At 38.2% G+C, this 16,989-nt stretch overlaps 1 protein-coding gene across 1 annotated transcript in view; it reads right to left on the bottom strand.

Annotated features, from left to right (window-relative positions):
- Positions 1 to 888: 888 nt before the first annotated feature.
- LOC104527904 (SAM domain-containing protein SAMSN-1) overlaps positions 889 to 16,989 on the bottom strand; it is a 36,051-nt gene continuing 19,950 nt past the window's right edge. The window contains exons 4-8 of the mRNA XM_010171740.1: positions 15,724 to 15,844; positions 14,153 to 14,304; positions 11,234 to 11,440; positions 10,048 to 10,198; positions 889 to 1,317 (exon numbers count right to left, since the gene is read on the bottom strand). Of these exons, the coding sequence (XP_010170042.1) occupies positions 1,112 to 1,317; positions 10,048 to 10,198; positions 11,234 to 11,440; positions 14,153 to 14,304; positions 15,724 to 15,844 (837 nt within the window). The 3' untranslated portion in view covers positions 889 to 1,111. The remainder of the gene's footprint in view (positions 1,318 to 10,047; positions 10,199 to 11,233; positions 11,441 to 14,152; positions 14,305 to 15,723; positions 15,845 to 16,989) is intronic.

Here is a 16,989-nt window from a genome sequence, read left to right as displayed (position 1 = left end):
ATGCTCAGTGGAGTTGCCATTTACTGTGTTAGTCTTAGAACAGAGCAGTCTTTGAAGAGTAATGACCACATTAAAAATCAAGTAGTTTTTAAAAGGCTCAAACACATGATTCAGTTTATTATTGAAGTACTCTAAAAGAAGACAAGCAGTTAAAATGTGTACTCCAAATTCTACTGGCAAATGACAATAAAATCTCATATGAAAGACAAGAGTGCACAATAACCAAATTGTTTTCTGACATTTTTGTGTACAAACAAATACTCTATTAACAAACTTCACACCACGCACCAAAGGCAAGAGCTTCACAAAAAATGATCATAAAAATATAGCACTGATACTGATTTTTTTTTTTTTTTTCTCCAAGCTTACGTTCTCTGTATGATGCTTGGGAAGAATGAGAACAGGTGTGAAAATAGCAATAAAGAAATTGCCAGTGCATAAGCCATTCAGATGGCTGTGTTCTCTAAAAGATAATGAACACAGAGCACTTGATACAGAGTCACACTGCAGTTCTTTTGTACCTCCAGGATAGGAGGTAGGAGATGATAGTCTCTACTTTAGATCCCATTTTGGAGAAGAATTGTATGAAACAACTTTAATATTAATGAGAATTAGCTTGGTACTTTTCAAAGTAGCGTGTGAATGTATCCACCTTTTTGTTATGATTATATATAAATGAAAATACATTTTGTACAAATATCAGCAAAACACATCTGAAAATAGAGACAGCGTGATTAATCTGTAACTTTTTAGAATAAATATGTACAATATTTACATTTTGGGCAGTTCCAGAAATAAACATGTCCAGTTTATATACTGCTACCTAAAACAGTTCTCTAATATTACTGAAAATGCATTTTCTGTACAAATATTTATAAATACATATGTATAAACTTTTTCAGTGAAATGTCTGTAGATTCATTGAAAAGCATGACATATTCTTATTATCAGCTAACATCAAGTGTCCACATATTAAACAGTCTAGAGCATCATACATCAAACAGAAATAGTTTTTCAGTCTTGAGAGTATTTTATGTTCTCCTTCTGTGCCATCATACTGGCGTACCTGATTGTCTTTTCTGAAAATCTGCAGAAAAGCAGCAGGACTGAATCAGTTTGACTCAGCGATCGTTACTGACTGCACCATGTCAGACAAGGTTTCTGGATCTACTTCTTCTTTACCATTATCTGAATTTTCTGATGAGATGTAACAGCCAGAATCTCTTGGACAGTCATTTAACTGGGATTTCTCAAAGCCTTGCTGAGGGCTTGAGCTCTGTGTCTCCTGACCACCCTCACTTTTCTGCTGTTGTTCAACTAGAAAAAACAGAAAATGAAATAAATAAATAGTCAAAATGAGTATCCTGGGAAAGAGTTTGAGATAGCAACATGATTGATCTTGAATCAACATGAGGAACTGTAGAAAGAGAGCTGGTGATATACACATGACTAGATCGATATCTTTTGTCTATCAGAAACTGAAACTTCAGCATCAAGGAAGTAAAAACATGATTACATGAGTATAACAACATCTGAGTTGATGCTGAGGTTGGCTTTGATCCTGCAGAAGGTTGCTCAGAAATGAATACTGGAGACAGTGGCCTCATCCTAAAGAACCTCAGCCTCATAGACTGAGGTTCTTTAGGCTGTCCACAGGTGCAACGGTCAGCATGTATGGTCACCATGCCCACAGTAGAGATGGCAGCTTTTCCCCTCCTACGTTTGTGTATTCCAGAGCCTGCTCGTGCAACTAATCATCATGTACCCTACTGCACCTTACTTATAACACATTGCATTATAGATGTTGTGTCTTTTGAATGTAACCCCCACCATTTCACCTAGTCTGTGCACTGCATAGTGAGATGTAATGTGCTGGTCTTCAGAAGTGTGCATAAAGATGTGGTAATCAGGTTTTCTAAAGCACTGGACTTTTCAGTGGGTGTGGGTGGCTGATGAAAACTTCCCAAGCTTAGTTTGATATCCGAAAGGTTATTTTCCAAAACACAGTGGCCTCAGAGAAAGTTAAGATGCCTAACTCCTGCTGTATGGTTTTTGAAAGCTGTTCCAAAGGTTAAGTGGAAGCAAATTATCTTGCAAATAATTTGTTCTTGTTTAGCTGCTGTTTGACTGATCTGTCCAAATTAAAAAATCTGCAACTCAGCCAGAGTATTGACAGACCTCTCAAAAAAAGCTCAACAAGCTGGTGCCTTGCAGACAGGATGTAGCTGTATATCATGAATGTAATACAGCTTGTGGTTAAAGTTTGTGTTTGTATTTTCTGCCTGTGAAATACCTGATGTTTACTGACTGTAAATTTATTGAGAAAACAAGCTATAAAATACAAAATCTTTTCCTTTCTTACTTTTTTCTTTTGTTATTACCTTTCTGTAATTGTATTTTTACTTCAAACTGTGGCTTGCTTTCCAAACAAAGTATAAAGAACAAATCTCACAGGAAATGGATGGTTTTATCACAGATTTTAGCCCTTCAGAAAAATTATACCTTTTTGCTTTTGCAAAGAAAGTTCCCTTATTTCACTTGACTTGTTGCTCCATAGTTAAAGAGTTAGCTTTGAATATTTAGTTAGATTTAAGCTGTCTCAATTCAAGTCCGGGCAGAATGGAAGTCTTAATACATAAAGGATTTTATCCTTCGTCAAAATCTAGATCGAGTTTAGCTCCCAGAATTAAAGAATTTCTACAAGGAAAATTCATACTGACATTTGTTTAAATTGCTGGAAGTTAGAAGATTTGCTAAAATGGGAAAGATTTTAAATTTGATTTTTTTTTTTTTTTAATCTTGTGTTGTATAACAAAGAATGAATTAGAAATGAAAAATTGAAATGGAAGAGCAGGAGAGTCAATACCTCTCTTCATTGTGTGAGGTTTCAATGAACTTATTTCACAAAGCATTGTGATATACTGAGAAACATTTTTAGGTCTTGATGGAAGTCTTGTAGATTTGTTTGGACTAATGAATTCTGTTTAATATTTTCTAACTTTCAATTGCCTAATTAAGTTAATAAACTAACCTGAATTTTGAAGAAAAGAATGCAAAGTCTCAACTTAGTAATTTTTCTATTAAGCCTGAGGTTATATGCGTAACCATATATATTAAAAAAAAAACAACAAAAAAACAAAACCAAAACCAACAAACATTTATAAATACTTTCCAAGGAATGGAAGTTGCACCTTGTTCCAAAATAAACTGATAGTTATTTGCACTTGTGTGAAAAATCACACCTTTCAGCAGATTTAATTGGTATCTGTAACTGTTTGATCTCCTTCTCACTTTACAGAACACAATTTGTAATGTCAAATGTTATCTCTCTTTGCAGGGAAAATATTTGATCACGTAGGGTCCAATTGATTTCTGATTTAAGTCAGGAAGGAATTGCAAAAAGCATTACACCAGTGAAGGTATTACTGCTGCTATTAGTAGCAACAGAAGCAGTTTAGCACAAGTAACAGCAGATGCCCCAGTAAAGCTTTGTCTAAACTGTATGAGTAGCTCCTCGCACCCATCCCACCGGCACCAAGATGAGCCAGGTCTTGGTGGCTGTGGGCTGACGGAGCTCAGGCGGTGGCTGGGTGAAGTCCTCCTGCACAGCTGCAGGCCAGGCTCCCTGCCCTCCACTGTGATCCCCTTGCCAGCCTAATGCTGCTTGCTGGTACTTTTATCAACTTCTCTAGCATCATCTGCTGCCCTGGCAAGCAGTGATCTAAAAAGTGTTAATCTTGGTTACATTTTCAAGGTGAAAGAGGAACCACCATCCACTTGTTTTACAATGGAAAGTAAACCAACTAACTAGTGGATTAAAAAGAAAATGCAATTTCAGTCAGTGTATTAGTGCCCTGTAACCAGTTATGATAATCTGAGTAGTTGCTATGTGAAAAACAGATCCTAAATACTTTTGTAGTAATGACTTTCCCTTGTATGTTTCAGGGAAAAAGACACAGACAAGCCAGGAACTGAGATTTTTTTAAAGTCTGAATTTAGGACAGTTAGAAGAATAAGAAATTTCTATTCAGAAAGCATGGAGAAATATAAAGCTGCTGTCTCTTCCCATAACACTAGGAGAAATTTGTATATGAAAACCAAAAATGTTCAGGTGTTTGAAACAGTACAAATATTTTATTTTCTCTTTTTCATTCTGAGCAGAAAAAGTTGAAGAACATCTCCTCTCATATTTAAGAAAAAAAGACTGAAAGCAAGCTTTGACACTTTTTTTTTCTCTCTTTAAAGCAGCCTTAAATATTATGCAGTAACTACTAAACCACTTGAGCAGGATACTGAGTATTATAAATATATGCAGCATACAACTTTAGATGTTGCATCATGAGAAAAGAAACTAAGAACTAGGGGTTTTTTTTGGTTTTGTTTTGGTTTTCTTTTCCTTTTTAGCTTTTGGCTCTTACATTCAGTTCTACTTACTTACTTACCTCCTCTAACATGTACATGTTCAAGTACCACATTAGTAAAGGTAAGCTTGCTGTCTTAATCTTTTGGACCTCAGAAGAAATATATAATGCACAGGAAACAGGAATTGATAAAATTAAACTGCCATTAGATATTGCAGAATCATCAGAAATAACTGTCTTATCGACAAATGAAAGTCTTATCATTTTTCTACAGTAAAGCAGTTTCATATAAGATAAATAGCTTTCAGTCACTGTTGTCTATGATATGGCCAGAAGAGTCCAAGATATGCATCATTTTGAGACATATATTCTAATACTATTTTAGATGGTAGGATTATATTCAAACTTCTAAAAAATCTGTGAGGCCTTTAGCCTTGGTAATAGGTGTGTGATGCATACTTATCTTCCTCACTATTTATATCTTTGAAATGAGTATTTGTTATTCAATGATATAGATGTGCATGGCACATGCAGGGATGGATCTCTTTTTTTCCTTCACCAGCTTTTTCTCCTTTTTTAATAAGTTTAAAGTCCTGATTGGGACAGCACTTTAAGCTTAGGTTTAAGGCATTTCAGTTCAAGAATGCAGAGGTCACACTGACTGCTTTGTGGTTATGTCATTTTAAACCAGATGGGTGCTAGGAGGCTTGAATTTTGTCTTGGAAAAAAAGAAAGTCACCCAGCAACAAGCCATACTTCATGAGTGTGCCCTCCGAGAGTTTTCTTTCTTGAGTTTTACCCAGAAGGAGAAATGGGCAAGGAGTGTGATGCTTTAGGCTGAGTCACTTGCGTGCCTTCCTGAAAGGTGCAGTGGTGACGTACTGAGCAGCAGTTTTGCGGATATTTGCAGACATGCAGATTAAAAAATTGCACTCACTGAAGTCAGTACCACAGCTTTTCTGGGAAGAATGCTGAACTGCTGTGAGAAGAGAGTTTGTGGTGAAAACAGAAATGAGAAGCTTCTTTTTTCTCTAAAGTCTGGAAGCAAACAGATGTGCCTGAAAGAAGGTGAAAAATACTAATACTCATGCAAAGATGAGCTTCCTTGGGACATCTAGAAATATTATGTCCAAGCCAATGAATTGTACCACAGTAGAGAAGGAGAGTTTGTCTTTGAGCACTATTTGACCTTGACAGGATATTGTGTAATCTCACGTACTGAAAGGGAGTGCCCAGTGTAAAATGGTACTCTTGATGCTGGGTCCTCACGAAAGGAATGCAGCTGAGTACTGAAAGTCATGTCCTCAGCTGTCTACTATCTTGCTGTTCAAGTACAATAAATAAGGAAGAAACCTTATCCGGTACTGGCAGTGGGGTTTAGAGTATGATCTGGCACTTAAATATGAAAAGTAAGCTAAGGAAGTGGATTTGGGGAGATAAGCGTAAAATTTTGTCCCCCAAATTGCACGTACGAATTTTTTTTTTTCAATGACATGAACTATATACACATGTGCAATGGAGTCTAATTATTCTTTAACTCAGAACAACTTTGGTCTAATGTAACCCACTGGACTTCAGGAATGAACCTCCTGAGTTACATGATCTAAGTGAGAAGAGAATCAAGGCTATTTTGCAAACACAAAAACATGTGTCCTGGGAAGTGGTCAAGAAAAAAATTATGAACTTCTTTTATTACTTTATTCATTAACCATCCAGCAACTAATTCACTTTAAAAATAGCATCCTACAAAAGCACAGACATCCATCTCCTGTCTAGAAGCCATCTGGGAGAAGAATGGAAAGCTATTAAGAAATACTTTATGAAAAAGAGCTTTTTTTTTCCCTCCCCAGCCATGAATTAATGGAAACTAATAATTTTGTCCCAAATATATAGGTCTGATCAACTTACAGAAAATCTAGAAAAAAGATCTGGGAAGGGGAAGAAGGTCACGGGGAGCTTACAAAACCTTGCAGTTCTAGGATAGCCTTGCTACATAGAGTACTTGAAGATGGTGAATTTGGGCCTGGACTCCTAGGAAAGGTAGAAAGAAGATAGTGCAGTACCAGGAAGCAAAATCTGCTTAAAAAACGCTATGTGGTAACATTTGCTAAAAAAACCCCCTTACTTTTTAATTCCTAGTATAAGATGGGTAAAGTTTTTCTTTACCAAATCAAAAGTCAGATGAAAAAATTATCACTGCCAGAAATCTTACATTTTAGGCAGCTTTAAGAAGCAGGCAATGTGGAAACTATTGCTGCAGGTCTTCTGGTTAGAAAACTCATTACCTCTTTATTCTGAAACGTGAATTATATGGTTACAAGTATGTGGCATGAAGAAATCACAGTATAACATACCATAAATGTTAAGAAAAAGCCAAGGAATGAAAAATAAATTAAAAGCCCTGTAAAAATATCTGGACATTTAACAATATCAGATATCACATTAAAAAATATTAAATCTTGTTTTACTACGTTTTGAATAGAATCTAGTCAAATGAGGCTATGTTCCAGCATGCTTGGCTGTTCTGAATAATAACAGAGTCACAAAAAATCAGAAACCTTTACATTTCAGCTCTGGACCATACCTGAGATTCCTACCATTAATCAAACACGTGCTTCATGGAAACATGAATGTAATGCAAAGACATGGAATTCTTCCAAGCTCTGTGAGAAAGATGGGCTTAGAACAGTAAATATGGTCTATAGCCTTAGTATATTTTTTCACAAAGCTTATAAAAAGAGTGAACTTTTACCTGGAAATGTGCTAAACTTATATCTAGAATACTCTTGGCCAGTAAACAGATTACCTTGTAGCTGTGTGTAATTATGCTGCTCACTTCTAAGCAATGCAGAAAATCAATTTTAATTAAAAAATCATTTATGCTGGACTGAGCCATGCCCATTTAGGAAAAAAAAATATTGACCTAGGAAAGTTCCGTTCAGATGCAGAATTCACTTTCACAGTAGCACTCAGCTCTTTCCAATTTTCCAATCAGATTGACAGAAGGACAAAGAGGTCAAATGATTTGGACTAAGTCAGGCTCTTGCTGAGCTTGTCCCGAAGATCATCCTGACTCCTCATCTTTCATTATAATGACTTAACAGATAGCTTCTATCAGTTTTAGTCTTTAGTATCTTCCTTTTTATAGCATGTTGTTAAATTCTGTTCTGTCCTTACCAGTCATGTGACAAATGCTATGAACCTTTGGCAACCAGACAAGGCAAGGATTTCATTCAGTCCTGATTCAACACAGTATCCCAAACCAGGAAACTATTTGTGTGGGGCTTACCTTAAAATATACATGAGTCTTATGAAACTCAACTAAACTTGAATGCTTGTAGTTGTTGTGGTATATAAAGATGTCTTGGTTCTGGTCCCTGTGAATATTCATAAATTCTGGGAATGTTACTTTATTGAATTTGAATACTAGAAAGACTTGCTATACCTATTTAAAGTGGATGTGAGGCAAATAGCCATTTCATCTCTTCATCTAAGTCTACATCGCTTGTTTTGAAGTCATCACGGATTTTGAAGCATAGACCACTTTATAAGATTTAATGTTATTATTTCCAGAATCATTACAAGAATTTAAACTACTAGACTACCATCCAGATAATATCAGGGACACTGTTTTGCCCGAAGAAGTGACCTAATCCCATGCTGCCAATTAGGAAAAAAACTATTTGGATAATTAAGGTAAATTTATTAATTTTCAGTGTATGGTACATGTAAGGACCTTGTTAGATTTGATCCTTGCACAGGTGTATGTAGAATATTAAGTGTCAAGACACCTTCAGAAGAAGAAAAACTTGATGTCGTCTTCTAAAAAGGTTAGGTGTCTAAGGCTGCTTGCTATGCTTTTTGTTACATAAGGAATATAAATAGTAAACCATATCCTCACTACTCCAGAATAGTTTGACACTTGTGTGGTCTGTTAAAAACCATGATGCTTTGGCTTTTTTTTCACACTGATGCAAAACTGCAAAATTACAATCTAGCATTTTGCATATTTTTTTTTCTGTTAAATATTAATATAGAAAAACATACACAGTAAAAGGTGCAGAAAGTGTAGCAAGGCTAGTTGCCAAGAAGTATACACAAATTTATGTATACTCAGTTTAAGGGCAAACTATGGAAACAGATACATTTTCAGATTATTTCCAGCTAGATCCCTGCAATACAATTCTTGGAAAATGTAACTCTTTTTTTTTTTTTTTTTTTCTGGATTCACTGTTTCAATCACTATTTCTACACAGACAGCCATCCAAGAGTCCTTTTCTAGCCTACTATCTCACAAAGCTATAGACCAGAAAAAACTATTGAGCCTGGTGGGCAAAGAAAACTCTTTTAATGCCTCTCCAACATGTTTGCAAGAACCTTACCTTTCCCTGGAAGCTGACTAAGAACAGAAAAGACTGCATGTAAAAATGGTGTCCCAAAAAAGCCCAAATATACATTAAAAAACAAGGTCAGCAAAGACACGAAGAGGGAGATTAGAGAACATCTCAGGGAAAGCTGAATGGATGAGGTAGCCAAAAACATGCTTGGAAACCCAGAGAGGTTTATGTACTGAAGCACATAGGGTATATATGTGCATGCAGGTATGTGCGTACATATGCTGGAGTGAGAATTGGAAAGCTATCTACCTACTGAGGAGATAAAAAGTGGGCACCTGACAAGCTGGTATTAAAATATCCCAGGAAGACATTGCTTTTCCAGATCTCCTTTTCTTTCTTTCAGATGCTTCTCAATTGCAAGTGCACATTTGATGAAATGACTGCTCAGCATAGGGGTGAGTATGCACGAATATTAATAAGAGGAAAACATATCGTGTTTTAGCTGAGTGTCTAATTAACTAGATGCTTAGCTATAATTTTTAGGAATTTGACATAAAAATATTTTAAATTAGAAGTCATTAGAAGATGGCAATATCATTAAAATATCATAAGAATAGTATTTTCTGTTCTGTATCCTGGCTTTTCCACTCCCAGCGAAAGGAACAAGTGAAGAAAACATGAGTGATCAGTACACATTCATATACACACACGCCATATGATCAGCTTTTGGAAGCTCACTGGAAACTTAGGTCAGATTCATTTTGAGAAAAGAATGCAAACCAGCTAGTAGTGTATATATATCTATTATTTACAAAACCTTCCTACAAAAGAAACTGGTTTGGATATGGATTTAAGTGTGGGATGAAGTAAGGGAAGAAAAAAAATGTATTTTTCTGCAAAATGTTGTTTAAAAAAAAGTAAATAAGATTTTTTACTATAGCTATTTGAAATAAGCTCTGTTTTGGTTAAGATACTAGCACGGTTTGGGAGGTTTTATTTTCTGCTCTTGCACAGACCTTGTGATTTTTGGGGAGTCACTTAACCTCTCTGGGGTTGGGTCCCAACCATAAATAGGGGTGTTCTCAAGCAATAGTTGCTACCAATCTCTAGTGTAGGACCTATAAATAAGAAATTTTCAATCATTCATGTTACTCATATAGTAATAATATACATAGCTAGAAGAGACAGGTGTACAGTTTGCAGTCTGAACAAATAAGAAAACCATCTGACTTCATGTTTCAGAGTTAAAAGAAAAATAATTTAACAGATCAGTGTGACAATCACTATTTCTTTAAACGTGTTTCTTCAGTTAAAACTTGCACATAACTTAACAAAGCTTCAACACTTACTGTCATAGTCCTGTAGATTTTCAATTGCTGATAACAATCTTGCCCTGTCTTCTGGGTTTGAAATATTTAATTCAATCAAGTGGCTGTCCTGTAGATCCTTTAAGTCATCTAGAGTTTCATAGCCATTTAGCAAGAGGGTTGAGGCATATTCCTACAAAAAGAAACAAGCAAACCCTCTCATGTAAACAGGCACTGTGTTTAGTAAAGGAATAGGCACAATTTCTCTTTTACTTTTTTGTCAGGTTGAAATAGGCTCTGTTCTCCAGTCTGATTTACCTGCCTTTGGCATAAAACCAGAGCTGGAGAGCAAGAGAGGACAGAGGCAGAGATGCCTAGGAGTCCTCCTGGCCATCCCAGCATCTGTGCCCGAGTTGTCTAACACAGAGTCTGGCAGCAAATTGAACCAGGACAGAGTTCTGCCAGAAGTTATTTGATCTGCCAAATGTCTGGACTTTTGTGGGTCACTCCATGAGTGCCACCCATGCTGTGTCTAGGAGGGCCTCTGAAGTAGGGTGTGCTCTGCCTTTGCACAAAAGGAGCGCTTTGATACAAGCAAAGAAGAAGGTGAGAAGCTGAGGTAACCCTCAGCCGAGCTGTGTCACTCATGATCCCCCCTTGAGTTGCATGTTGACACAATATGAAACTACACATACTCCAGGGAAAGGAGTGTTTTCATGAGCACCAAAGCAATAACCATTGTTAAAAATGTAACCTGTACATCATAACCTAATTATGCTTTGACACTCAGTCGAGAACTGAAGTTGCAGAGAAGGGGAGAGGCGCAACATGACCATAGCGCAAAAAGACTATTGCTCCCTAAAGATCATGAGAAACTAGAAACCCAAATTCTAAATGTTGGCACTGGAGCCAGGCTGCAGTCCTGTCCCTGAGGTGTTCAGTCACGCACCTCCTACGCTTAGGCTCACAACTGCAGTCGAGTTACGGTGACTTGACAAGTCACCACTGTTCCCCTTTGCGTGGAGTCTCTTCGCCTAACCAAATGATGTGGTAAAATGCAGTTCTATAAGCCACTCACATCAGATAAAAACAGACACGAAGCTGCTTTGCTTAGCTGACATCAAAACTGCTGAAACCTGCCTTTCTACTTCTGCCTGTAAATGACATCCAAACCCGAGCACACATAGATGAAGTGTTTCAAATACAGCTGGGAAACGTGTTGGCTGACCTGCAGGTGGACACAATCCAGGAGCTCTTGCAATGTTTTAGGCTTGATCCTTTTGCTTCCTCTGTGCAGCTTTATCTTTCTGGGTGCAGCTTCCTCTTCCAAGATAATATCCACATAAATGAACTTGAAGTTTCCTACTTTGTTGTTCAGCATGCCTGTCCATATGCCCATAGGGGTTTTGCAGATGATATCTATAATGTCTCCTTTCTAGAACAATAAAAAAAGCATGCCACTGCTTACACATCTGGTTTGTTAAATGTAGCTTTTCTGCTGTGGACCAAAACCATCACAGACAGCACAGAATCTTAACTAGTCAGTGCAAAGTAACATTAAAATTATCTAGATTCAGCTCCTTTGCTTTTATAAAATCCCAGCAAAATGATTACAGAAAATGGAGGTAGTCCTTATGTCCAAACCTTTGCAAAGGAGAGGTGAGCATAAGCAACTCCTCACCATTTTTGTGCTCCACTTGGTCCCTGAAAAGGGATAGGGTTGCATCAGCATTCAACTTTTGCCCTGAACAGTGGGTATAGCTTTGGTAAAAAGCGAGGGAACCCTGAGGTTATTTTCCAGATATGTACCAACCCATTTACACAATAATCTTATCCAGCATCTCAAGGGTCTTCAAAAACTGATAGCTGAGCTATGTGAAAGGTGGAGTCTTACCCATTTTGCAGTAAAAAACACTGGCTACGTATCTCAAAGGCAATAAAGAACATTTAACTCCCTTAATATCTTCCTGTCTGTCCTTCCTAAAGGACTGACAAATTTTCCCATTATTATTAACAGATCTAAAGGCTTCAGCTCTCCACACTTGTGTATTCACTGACAAATTCACCTTGAGTCCTGTGTGCAGTTTTGGGTGCCACAGTATAAAAGGGATATAAAGCTACTGGAGAGTGTCCAGAGGAGGCCACTAAATTGGTGAAGGGCTTAGAGGGGAAGTGGTATGAGGAGAGGCTGAAGTCGCTTGGTTTGTTCAGCCTGGAGAAGAGGAGACTGAGAAGAGATCTCATTGCAGTCTATAACTTCCTCACAAGGGGAAGAAGAGGGCCAGGTGCTGATCCCTTCTCTCTGACCATTGATAGGACCAGAGGAAATGGCAGGAAGATGTGCCAGGGCAAGTTTAGGTTGGACATTAGGAAAAGGTTCTTCACCCAGAGAGTGGTGGGGTACTAGAACAGGCTCCCCAGGGAGGCAGTCATGGCACCAAGCCATTCAACATTCAAAAAGCATTTGGACAACGCCCTCAGACACATGGTCTGAATCTTGGGATTGTCCTATGCTACGGCATTGCTACTCAATGATCCTTGTGGGTCCCTTCCAACTCACAACATTCTATGATTCTATGATTTTATGAAATGTGTGTGCAGAAAAAGAGTGACAACACAGCTACTTCAGGAGGGATTTTTTGTACAGGTGTTCACAGCCATGCTGTGGGAACTAAGGTCTCAGCTCAGCAAAACAGTCACTCTGAGTAATTCTTACAGAAAAAGGTTCCATTATAAGTCATACTCCCTTCACTGCTTTTTCCCATGACCTCAGAATTGAGTCTTCTCATCTGGGCAGGTACCACAGAACTTATAAAAATGTTGATGGTCTTTAAAGAGCTATTGAACAAATCCCCATGTACACATTTAATTTGGCATTCTGTTACAAAGTTAAAAATCAAACTCAGTTTGTTAAAAATATTTGTTAACAACTCCAAGACTTTTGCATCTTGTCTGATTTCATCAAGAAACTGCAAGTAAAGTGGTCACCCTAGTTTTGGTACAAACCCAAGTATGAAACTGACTGTGTTCCAGTGACCTGGTTTTGTTAGAATAAGCAGCTCAGAGCTGTGAGCACATTTGAAATGTAAACTAAACAAGCATTTGTTTAAAGCTGTATAAGCACATATATCCTACACTCTCATTGAGGGTCAGGTACTTCAGACATGGATGCAGATCAGGATTAGGCAGTGGCTCTAAGCCAAGCTGCTGACACACTTTGAATTCAGATTCAAGATACTGAATTTAGGGGATTTCAACCCTAAGCATTAGTTTATAATTCTAAAATACACCACCTCAGTGACTTAAAAAAGAACCTATGTGAGTCAGCAGATATTTGCCATTTCGTCACCAAACTGTTTTGAAAGAAATGCCCCAGGTTTGGGTGGAAGTGGTGGGCAAATGGTGAAAACTGCAAGTACTGACAGAGCAATGGCTGTAATGTAGGCCAGAGAGGAGGAGAGGGAGACTGCAGTGAGATACAGATGGGTATTTTGTCAAAAAGAAGAGGCTGTGAAGAAGAAGAAAAGATGGTGAAGTGTGAATATAATATAGATATGAAGGTGTTTACAAAGAGGGAAAAGAAAGAAGTCCAGATTACAGATGTAAGTAGTCTGAAGGATGATGATATTGAATGTATCTGTGCATGGAAGGAGAAGAAAAGGGCTGAGCTTTTTTAGTAATGTCCAACTGGGCCCATGTCTGGAGCTCTTTTTTTCTCATTGACCCAGCCTGGAAACCCCTGCCATGTTGTCAGGGTCAGAGAAAAGTCAGAGTTCAAAGGTGTGTTTAAAGAAAAGCTTAATGGAAAGGCAAACTGTTTTCTTTAGAGACTGTTTTCTTTACTCCAGACCTACTATGTGGGAATCAACATGTATTTTACTCTGAGAAAAGCTGTGGTATCCAGGTAGATACCATGATGAAGTACCTACCTGGATTCTATGCCTTAAAAAGCCTCTAGCAGAACTTGCCTTTGCAGCACTGTCTAAACTAAGTCCTTATAGAAGCATCGCAAAACCAGTTTTGTCTTGCTTTTAGTGTTACTTGTGCTTAGCAGTTAAAAATGCATTAGTAAACATGTTCTTCACATGTAAGAAATGCCCCCCTGGCATTCTTACTGGAAAAGCAGAAATCCTCGTGGATATCTTACCTTGATTTTCAGAGAGTCAGTGTCGTAAGGACTTGGTGTGAAGTCAGTGTGAACTTTGGCTCGACCGCAGAAGGGCCCACTGTAAGGGACTTCGTCATCCAACCGGAGGCTGTCCCTGTTGCTGGTTCCATCTGAGCAGCTGGTCACCCCACCTTAAAGAGAGTCAAATTGACAGAGCTCCTACATCAAATGCCCAGACATGCAATTCTGCACAGCAGCTGAGAGGAAAGTGTTCAAAAGCACAGAATTGAGTGTATTCTGTGTGGTACTGACACATTCCAGGAAAAATACATTCAATAAAAAGCATACTACAAGAGACTGAAGAAAAGAAGTAAGAGATCTTTCATTAACATCTTCCCTACAATAATCTTTTTCTGGTGATGATACTAATAGACTACACATTTTACTTACAGACTTTTTGAAATATTACCTCTGCAGATTTATAAAATGCACTCTAAAAGTGTAATTTAGTGAATTAATTCCACTGAACTTCTCCTGTTTGTTCAGAGAAATGAAAACAGGTACTGTAGAGGTTGTTTTATTTCATTACAGAGCTAGCTGAAACATCAAAGGAACCTGCATTGCAGGGGGAAATTTTAATCTTATCAACATTTCTGCCTGTCATTTTATCCAAGTTGAGCAATAAAATATCAGCAGAGTAATTCAAGCAAATTTGAGCAAGGTCTGCAATATCCCATCCAAATATGTCTTTAGATAAGAGCAGCAGTGTGTTGGAAGTAAACTCCCATATACAATTTTCACAAATCACATCATAGAAAATGATCATAAAAATGGTTTTATTTGAGGTGATTGCTTAAGTGCACAGCTCCATCTCAGGGCCAGATTAACTACTAAGTGCAAATGGTCTGGACTGCAACTCAAGTCCCCACTTAGGGCTCACGTGTTGCCTGCAGTGATGGCACAGCAACGTCATCATGGACAGCTACAGCCTGCTGCCCAGCAAATGGCCACAGCAGAGCAACAGGTAGAGAGGTGGAGGAAACTCCACTTCTCATCAGAGTTTCATCTGCCCTCTGACTAGCGTTACCTTGTTGGAGAGTTTTCAGCGGGTTTGAGGAGAAGCAGACTGTGTCTCTCTGCATCATGACCTGAAGCCACCAGGTCAGGTCCCAATCACCCATTATCTGAGAGAGACCTCTCACTTTGTCTGCCTTACATTTGCAGGGCAAAGGATGAAGTCATAGCCACTACCTCTAGAGAGGATGCTTGTGTGGCTGTACCTAGTGATTGCAACTCCGTGGGTACCAGCACCCTAGCAGTGATAACCCCCAAAAAACCGTTTATGGCATACATACCAGCAGCATCCCCTATAATCCATGTTATTTCTTTACTTCAGTTAATATTTCCACTCTTAAAAACACTCAGCTTCTTTCCAGAGGGTGGTATATCTACCCTAGCTGCCATCCGTTTAATCAAATTACACTTCTGTCTGGCAGACTGAAGAGCTCTCTACTATCACATTTTTGATCATCAGCTCTGATACCTCAGACTTAAACAATAACAATATTGATCCAGTGACTGAATAAGAAGTATGGATCTCTTGTACTTACTAGATGAGCTCTGGCCACTGTTCAGACTATAGAGACTTTCCATAGAGTCACTGGCTTTTAAAGAGACTTTCTCAGTGTGTATTCCACCACCAGGATCACTGTCATCTTTTCCTTCTTCATTCTTTAACACAAAAATCAGATGTTAAGCACTAAAAGATGTATTTTAGACAAACTTTTTTTCTTTCTTTCAAATCATCACTGGAGAGTAACTCATCATTACACTTTATTAAGAACCACTCTGTGAGAGAAAGCGTTTTAGAACTTGATGCCTGGTACTAAAAATGCAAAGCACCACCCCTAACATCTTACCATCTTGGAGAAATACCCTGTCTCCTCTCTGCCCCACTCACTTCATTCCAAACCTGCTCAAGCAGTTAAACTCGTTCTTCACCTCAGAAGACTGCAACATACCACAGCAACAACAAAGGCTTGTAACGGGAAATTTGCAGGTAGCCGGGTGAGGTTCCGATTGTGTCAGAGGAGGCAATATAAAGTTTAATTCTGAAAGCACACGATGAAGTGCTGTGTTTTGTGTCTTCTGAACATCTGAACATCACGGGTGCTTGGCAGCAGGCTGGAACCCAAGCCAGGACATTCTGGAGACAGCTTGCACACATGTATGGCATCAGTGTGTTCTAGCACCGTGCTCACCACATTGCCTGATCTACACATTCGCCTCAAAATCCAGTGCATTTCAGAATTAACAGATGCATGTTTCTCTCACAAAATCTAATGGTGCATGAAATTGGCCTCTTGAGTTTATAACATTAAATGACACCTCAGGAATCACAGCCTATTCAGAACAATAAGATCCATATTTCAATCACAGGTAAGTTAGGGCTGATGTAACAACTGAATGAAATAATGGTGAGCTTGCAAAGGAAGGAATTTCTTCAGCAGATTTCATCACATCAATGTGCGTGATATTCTGATGCAACTGAAACATCCTGCAGTACTTGGGATGTTACGTTATATTTGGGGAAATATTAATTATTCATCAATTGGCGGATGAAGTCAAGCAGAGATGACAGTGCATATGTTAAAAGAGAGACCCATACAGGTATGTCTAAGGCATAGCATTGAAATGAAAGACTAGTTTTCAACAAGGACAGTGCTTGTTACATCAGTCAGCAGAATAATCTATAGATTAATCAGTAGGTTGGGATTGATTGTCATAATTTGCTGCAGGAATAAAGAGTATGCTACATGTGTGTCCAACCAGATAATTAATTGAATTTCTGTCATATGAATTGTTGCTGTAAATGT

The sequence above is a fragment of the Antrostomus carolinensis genome, unplaced genomic scaffold (assembly GCF_000700745.2).
Source record: "Antrostomus carolinensis isolate BGI_N321 unplaced genomic scaffold, ASM70074v2 scaffold17627, whole genome shotgun sequence".
NCBI lineage: Eukaryota > Metazoa > Chordata > Aves > Caprimulgiformes > Caprimulgidae > Antrostomus > Antrostomus carolinensis.
Note: the sequence above shows the minus strand (reverse complement) of the source record. Positions and strands in the feature narration are given on the sequence as shown.